We start from the raw sequence: 8148 nt of genomic DNA, 5'->3' as shown, positions 1-8148 counted from the left end.
GGTAACATGGCTAGGTGCACATTTATGTTAAAATGAAGTACAGGTAATTAGACTGTTGTCCACCTGGCCCACTTTTTTCTCCGAGTGGGCTTTTTTTTTTTTTTTTTTTTTTTTTGTCCCTCCCTCCCCCCTCCTGCCCATCAGCAATTTGAGAATCTTAAAGCAAATTAGGAGAAGAGCTTTCAATAATCATAATTAAACATGAGACAATTACCGAGATGAGGTGCCCCTTAATCCTGTTGAAATTGGAAAAAACTGGGGAAAGCAAACTAATTTCCTAAAGATTTTTTTCCCCATCAACCCACCTAACCTCTGCTAAACCTCATGCCTCTTTCCATATGCTGCTTCCCTCAGCTAGCACATCTGCAGATGCGTGTTGCTACTGCTTTGTGAGAGAGACCAATGCACTTTCAACTGCTACTTCTGCTCTGTCTTGCCCAATTTCACTAGCTCTACCTGTAGAAAGCTAATAATAAGCAGGTTGCCATAACTTTTTAAAGAAACTGAAGGAAACATCTTAATGCAACTGTCAGTCTACACACGTACTGTAGGCACTCTCTCTCTGATAGCCTGGAGCTTAAAAGCACTGTTCTTTGCCAAGGAAGAGGCAGCTATCTTCAATCTGGCATCTGAAAATGACAAAGAGATCTATCAAACAGAATTAGGAGCACAGATCCTTCCTGTTCTGTTTAGCTTTGTAATTTAATATGAGTCAAACCAGAGGCCTGGCCTGAGGAGAGGCGCTCCTTCAAATCTAATGAAGTGCTGCTCTAGTTTACCATCATTGAAATATTAATATGCAAACTTCCTATATATACATACAAAAAATATAAGCCCATATTGTACATGACAGGAGAGGTTTATCAAGGAATTTTGATGTTTGGAGCTTTGCTTCCAATTTACACTTGTTTACTGGGTATGACTGGATGTTTCACAACCAGTTTTATATTATTCTTTTCAGTCCACTCCAGAAATTTCAAGAGAGGGAATTTCTGCCGTGTGGTTAGGAATATTCCTGAAACATGACTTAAAGGCTTCAGAAAGGTCCAGAAAGATATTTTCCAGATGTAATAAGAAAAGAAGTTTCCAAAATTTGTCTATAGTTCCACTTATTTCCCTCCCCCCACACTCTTTATACTTATACAATCCACTTGCACCAAACTATAGTGATTTCTGGCTACTGTAACGTATGAGAGGACTCATTGGAAAAAATGCTTTTCTCTCACCTTTGATGCATAGTCTGTTTGATGAGAAAACAGTGGAAGAGCAGTGAACTATGTTGACACCCTCCATCCTCCAGATGAAGATCTGGCTCATTGTGCTTAGAGGGTGAATTATAGCCCCCATGTCAACCCAGGTCACTTTCCTTCCCTGGTTTTATTCATGTTCTTTTTTTAAAAAAAAAGCTCTGATCATTTATGTTACAAATTCAAATCATGGCACTGTGCATATCATTTAAGGGTGTGCTATTGCTAAATGATTTAAACAAATGATTTTCTTGAGACCCAAGGCAGAGTTACTCTTTAGGAGTGTTTCAGCAGTGCCCTCTCTTAAATTTGCCTACAGGGAAAAACATGATCAAAGACACATTTTTTTATCTGATTTTTTCTTTCTTTCTTTCTTTCTTTGCCATCTCCTCTACCTTCAGTTTTGCTGTGTCTTGTTTAACACCTAGGTTGTAAAGTATCTGGCAGGAGATCTTTTTGTCACTTAATCATCTGTCACATATCACAATGGGATTCTAACCCTCTATGGGCACCAATGTAATGTACATCATAAAAGATGAATTCTACCCAGGGAATAAAGTAGAGTTTATTGTTTATGGAAGTCTTGACATTAAAAAAAAAGCAGGACAGGAAAGCAAAAACTTTATCTGTTTTACATTTCAGGATAACAGCCCTACAGAAAGCACAAGGACAGAAGCAGGGAAACCTAAACGTAGACGACTTCTTTCCTTGGACACATTCAGAGGGTAAAACTTTCCACCAAGGCTTTGGTTTCTGTGTGTTTCTTAAATAGTTGGATTTTATTTAGTGTAATGAAAAGATATGCTTATAAGGAGTGTCCAAAAGAGATGTAATAAGAGCTTTCCTGAAAAAGAAATTTGGTTACATGTTCTCCTTAATGATCTCACAAATAATTTAGCAAATTACTGTTTTAACAAAGACTCTTTGGGTCTCCATCTTACATATGGATTTTCTCTTAACTAGTGCACTTTCCTGTCATAGTCATCATTCTGTTGTATGTTCCTTTTCCATCATTTAAACTCCAGATTTTGATTTAAAACCCCAAATATTGGAAAACCTCTGGCTGAGATTCAGTTTTTTAAAACCAAAGCTCATCTTTACCTAAGTCAGGATATGTTAAATGAGTTGTCTATTCCATTAGTTATTGTAACTTCTGATTGCCAGTTTCCAAAAATCTTAGGGAAATCCTGAAAGAACAGTTTCCACTTGGAATGGAGCTGGCATTAAGTAGTAAATAGTAGCATGTTAACACAAGCCCTGCAGCTCAGTGTTCATGTTTGTTGTTCCTCCCATGGTCTCCCACAGCAACTGCATTTACTAATATAATGCTAGTGAAAAGATTTAATGTGCTTAGGATGCACTTAAAACAGCTAGGGGTGTTTGATCAGTCCAGCTTCTTTACACCCACTGAGAAAGCACAAAAAGTGATAGAATATTCCCTATAGTCTGATATGGAGGAAACTCTGGGTTTCTGCCTGTTTGCCCGCAAGTTTTTCTTTCTTTCTTTTTTTTTTTTGCTTAGTATTTTTCCAGTAATTCAGGAGTTGGCAGCAGTATATGGCTGCAGCAGGAGCAGTGTGGCATTCTGTCAGCTGAATGACTCCAGCATAGGCTGTGGGCCAGTGAAAGCCAACCACATTGCAAAAGCAGGCCAGCCTTTCCTATGAAGATCACTATTGCACTGCTGTGATGTACAAAGAATGACACACCATTTTAAATCTCTGTTTTAGGTGCTACCTAAACCTTTGGTAGGCATGTGTTGGTGACCTCCCATGGGTGTGGGTGCACTCATTACTGTACTGAACCTCTGTCAGATTCCTCTGCCCTGTTCTGCACATCATGCTTCCAATTTGTAAACTGTATTAGAAAAACAGCTGAACTGTTTACACATATTTATTCTGTACGAAAAGCCTACTTTTTTACTGTGCTGGCAACTAAGCATAGTAGCATGCTGCAAAACTTACTACAAGTGGGTCAGAAAAGATTCCTCCCAGATAGACAAATCTAGATGAGCTTCAATGGACTGATGCCCACTCATTGGCAACTTGCAATACATATTTACATGCCTCCACTGCATTAGGAGTCAGGTACTTGGACTCTGTTACCAGATCTCTCGTTTTCTGGAACAAGTCACTTTCCTTGAGGGTCTGTGTTTCCTTCTCCACAATTTTTCTTTCATGTTTGTATTTGCATACAGTATTTAGACAACAGTGTCCCAATCACAGTTAGAATTTCTGGGAGATACTCGTATATTTTATTATATATAAATTATATCATATAACATTATATATAATAAACACACATTTATTAGATTATATAAAAAACATTATTTAAAATAATGTGCTGCTATGCACTGAATGAGGCAGGTATCCTTGAGAAAAATAATACATTGTCATTTAATGGAAGCAGCGGAAGGCGTCTGAGTTAAGGCTGCATGGGCAACCGTAGGCATAGTCCTAAGTTTTGAGTTCCTGGATGTGCAATTTTAATAACATTTTTTGATATCCATTTTGTGTATAATTGCCTAGTTTTTTAAAAAACAGACTGACATCCCTTCCAAATCTGGCATGTGCCATCATATTGAACTCACATGGGCTATCAACAGGCTTAGAATATTTGCAGTCTACTGCTTTTGAATCAGCAGGGTGATCCCTATAAACAAAAGAGACATGGGTTCCCTAATCTGTGGCAGTGTCTAGTTTGGATAGGAGCAGCTGTTACAGGAGAAGTCTGGCTTTCCAGAGTGGAGTATCCCCAGACAATCTGTGGGCATGGTGACTGTAGAGCTGGGTCAGCCACAAGAGGTGGTGAGAGGTTTAAATATCCTTAGTGAGGGTCTTATAGTTGAAGATTTTCACTGTCACAAGTGAAGAAGTCTCTTTTGAACCTGTGAGAACTGTGACTTTTGTAGCTTGGTCAGATTTCGGGTGGACTTTATTTTATTTGGGTGGATTTTAGTGGGAATAGCAACAGATACATAAAGGCCAGCTTCGGATAAATTTCCGTCCTTGCCTAATCCAAAATGAGACGGCATAAAAGCCTCTTAAAGAAAAGGCTATCAGATTTTTTTAAATCCACATGATACAGTATAATTTTCATTAGCTTCATGCTTGGAAATGACTTAATTTTCTTAAATTTTAAGGTAGACAGTAGCATGGAAAACTTCCACTCAAAGAGCATAGTTATAAACACACAAACTAACGTCTTACAAAAGGAAGTGTTGGGCAATGTTAAAAATCCCCCTATAAATAATAATACCCATGTTTCTAGTTAACTAATGGGTATTTTGCCTTTAACGTCACCTTCACCAACTAAAAATTTTAAAAGTTTACCAGATTTTCATTATTGATGTGTCTGCAGCTCTGTTTTAATGTCAGACCTAATGCTGGCACTGGGGAAAAGGCTATTGTAGCTTTTCACCAGTGGTGCTTTATGAGACGACTGCTTTTTGCTGAACAAACAGCTGAAAACCTTATGAATTCTTTTTTTCTTGTGCAGTAATTGCAACAACTGGAAAAGGGTCCCAAAACATAGTCACAATTGGTGATTGCATTTGTTTTGTATTCTCTTTGCAGAGTTGAGGAATCTTTGTGAAAGAATAAATAGTCATAGTTTATTTTCAGATTCTCTTTCTTGGCCCTAGGTTTATATAAAGATATGGCCTGTGCCACTGTCACTTAAAAAAATCAGTGAGCTGCTTCTGCCAGCTGGTAGAGGGGGCTGTTAACTAACAACAGCACCCTCCAGACCAGAGCCCAAGCAAGGGGCTGAAAGCAGCTTACAACCATGAATATGGGTAACTGAACAGCAGTGAATTCATGAAACACTTGGATGTACTAATTGTCCTAACCCAGCGCAGTGCTGAGCTCTGCTGTCTTTGATGGAGTTGCTGGTTTTTAAGGATTGTAGAACCTTAAAGGAATAAAGACAAGAAGTCTCTGAAGAAATACAGTATTAATTTATTCCAAAGAAATGTCATCATTAAAATGCCAAAACAGTGGGCTATCACTGTAGGTCTCCAAACTAACAGAGTGAAACTATGTACAATTTCAGGCCCTGTATGAGAATAAACAGGAAAGTACCTACAAGTAATTTGCTTCACAATGATAATCTGTGCTTTAAAGCAATTACTTTTAAACTTTATTAGTAGACTGATTTGATTTTTCAGTCCTATTGTTACAGAAGACTCTTACACAGGAAGGCTGATAAGGGCAATTTGAAAGCAAAAACCAGATTCTTAAGTCTCTGATTTAAGATTCCCCAGTAATGAAAGGTTCAGCTGTGCAATTACAATAGAGTTTTAAATGAGAGCCCCTCAACCAAATAATCAGTTTGTTAGAACTTTTACAGACTAACTAGAAAACATTATGGATAGTAAAAATATTAATTTTCTTTTAAAATACAGAGAAAGAGAAAATAAAGATTTAAGAAATAAATAAAGCCCAACTAAATATATTTTATTCCTATAAGTACAGAATAGGGAGGCAATTAATCACATTCTAAAAAACTCTCATACACATTTACCTTTAAGCATGAGAATAGAGTAATACTGGAAAAATCTAGGTTTATCTTGCTGCACATGACAAAACATATATTTATTTATTCCTTTTGGTATGGCATTACCTTAAATTTATATTAGTTTACTTAATAATTAAAAAGCAATACCATCATTTCTCTTTAAAATTCCCATTTAATATTAGCAAAAAGATAAATTATGAACATAATTAACTAATAGTTAGTTAGAAGTATCAATAGTAGCTTGTGCTTGAACTGCTTTTCTGAAGACATGGTTGGGATCCCATTTGAAAAGGAACCACTAATGGCATGTTTCCACTGCAGGCTTTGTCGGGTAGCTGTGTCAGCATGGAGCTCAATGTATCTAATTGCTTATTTATCCTATCCTATGGTATTACTACTTACACTAGTTAAAAGCAAGTCCTGCCTGTATATTCTGCACTAGAGTCATTCAATATTTACGTTAATTGCGCTCTTTTTGTCCTTTCAATTCTGTTGCATCCAATATTGTAGCTCAAAAGCAAGCAACTTTCAGTTTGTGCAGGGCTGCTATACTTCTGAAGTCAGCTATGGGATCTGTATTGTGTATCATATTTTTTTCCCCTCAGGTTGTAACCCCTCACTTCCTTCTCCTTCTTTGTGCATGTTGATGTTAAATAGCAACTAAAAGGAAACCTCTGTAATGAAAAGGCACGGAGGTCATGAGCTAGTTACAAGGCAATTTAGACCTCTTGCAGGCCTGTTCAGTCAATGAAGATATGAGCCTGCTTTGGATAGGAACATTGAGCTTTTATTGTAAAATATGAGGGAAAAGAAAACTGATGTAGGACAGCCTAGTGCCTGTGTGAGACTTAATTGAATTTTATGGGATGTATGCTGCATTCTGCTCTGGTGCAGGATGTACAAGGTTGGTCTTGTCACCACTGATGTACTGTAACTGGGAAAGGGAGTAGCATCCTATTTGAAAATAATATCGGACTAAACATTTATTCAAGCAGCAAATGAAGCTCTGAGAAATATTTTTCTTGTAAGCATAAAAGTAACTTGCAGCTAGACTGTGTGATGGGGGGCGGGGTGTGAAGGAGGAGGTTTCTCAGCTTGACCAGAGTCACTCGAGTTTCTGTCTCTGTGCAGGACACATTTATTAAGAAAATTAGCTAGCATTCGTAAAAGCTGATCTCTTCTCCTGCTTCCAAGCTATAATGCTGCCTCCCGTTCTTTGAGGGCTTCTTGAGTTTCATGTATGAACAAATTGAACAATACAAAATGTAACTCCTGTTGAAGACTATAACATGGGATTCCTATGATCTAATTCTCATTTATAGCAGGACTACTTTATTTGTCAGTGGACTTCTTATAGTTTAAGGCAGCTTTAGAATGGTGTGGTTTAATAGGACATTAGTTCAAATGAGAATCTGGTGAAGAGAATTTGTGGGGTCCCAATTCCTTAGAGATAGCCAAGATATGTTATAGAGTTGGAGAAATTTAATGAGGAGACTTGGTTAGGAAGTCATTCTTTAGTGTTCTGCTTCATTGCCAGTCTTTCCCAGAGTTCACATTGAAGGTTTCTTTTCTAAAGCATAAAATGACCCTGATTGATCACTTCGCAGGACAAGGGCCTATGTTTTCTTGTACCAACCAAAACTCATGTGGGATTGAACAGTGTTCCAAACGCAACTACTCAGTGAAATCACTTGCAGCAAGAATTGCACTTGCTGTTGGAGACACATAGATAAAATTAATGTTCTAGGCCAGTGATTCTCAGCAAGGGTGAGCAGCACCCTAGAGTGCTGTGATATTCTTTTTAAGGGTGCTGCTCAATATTAGCACTGGTTGTTGTGGAAATACCTATGCATGATTCACAAAATAAACCCAAAGATTTCAAATAGGAATCCATAGCATCAAATCCCTTCCAATCTGTTGTGGTTAAAAAAAAACAAAGTAAAATCTAAGAGCTGGCACTTTCTGAGGGCAGTCTTGTGTCTAAAACCACTGTTCTAGGCCCACACTCTATGTACCCACAGAGAAGGGAACATGGACAGTAGGCCTGTGCAAGTAGGCAGCTATTCGATCCGGCTTCAGATCTAGCTGCTTTGGATACCAGGGATCCGATCCAGAGCTCTGGACCAGGTTTCTGCTTCGATCCGGTCGAAGCAGCTCCAAAGCTTCAGAGCTGCCTTGGAGATCCGGCCATAGAGTATAATGGGGAATCAATAAAATATCTATAACTTTGTTGGTTTTTGTCTGATTTGTAAGAAATTTGCAGAGCTGGTAGCCTCTGCTGAGAGCATGAAGCCTGCCAAGCTTCAAGAAGATAGGTGCAGGGGTTTGGGGGAACTGCACTTCAAATTCTTGAAAGCAAAACTCATGTCATGCCTGTGTGTTC

General features: G+C 38.1%; 1 protein-coding gene across 1 annotated transcript in view; it reads left to right on the top strand.

Annotated features, from left to right (window-relative positions):
* LOC109287345 (heparan-alpha-glucosaminide N-acetyltransferase-like) overlaps positions 1-8148 on the top strand; it is a 356204-nt gene that overhangs the window by 42218 nt on the left and 305838 nt on the right. The window contains 1 exon segment of the mRNA XM_019502327.1: positions 1890-1972. Within this exon segment, the coding sequence (XP_019357872.1) occupies positions 1890-1972 (83 nt within the window).

This window comes from Gavialis gangeticus, unplaced genomic scaffold, assembly GCF_001723915.1.
Source record: "Gavialis gangeticus isolate Ggan-Ray unplaced genomic scaffold, GavGan_comp1, whole genome shotgun sequence".
In the NCBI taxonomy this organism is placed as follows: domain Eukaryota; kingdom Metazoa; phylum Chordata; order Crocodylia; family Gavialidae; genus Gavialis; species Gavialis gangeticus.
This window is presented reverse-complemented; position numbering and strand designations above follow the sequence as displayed.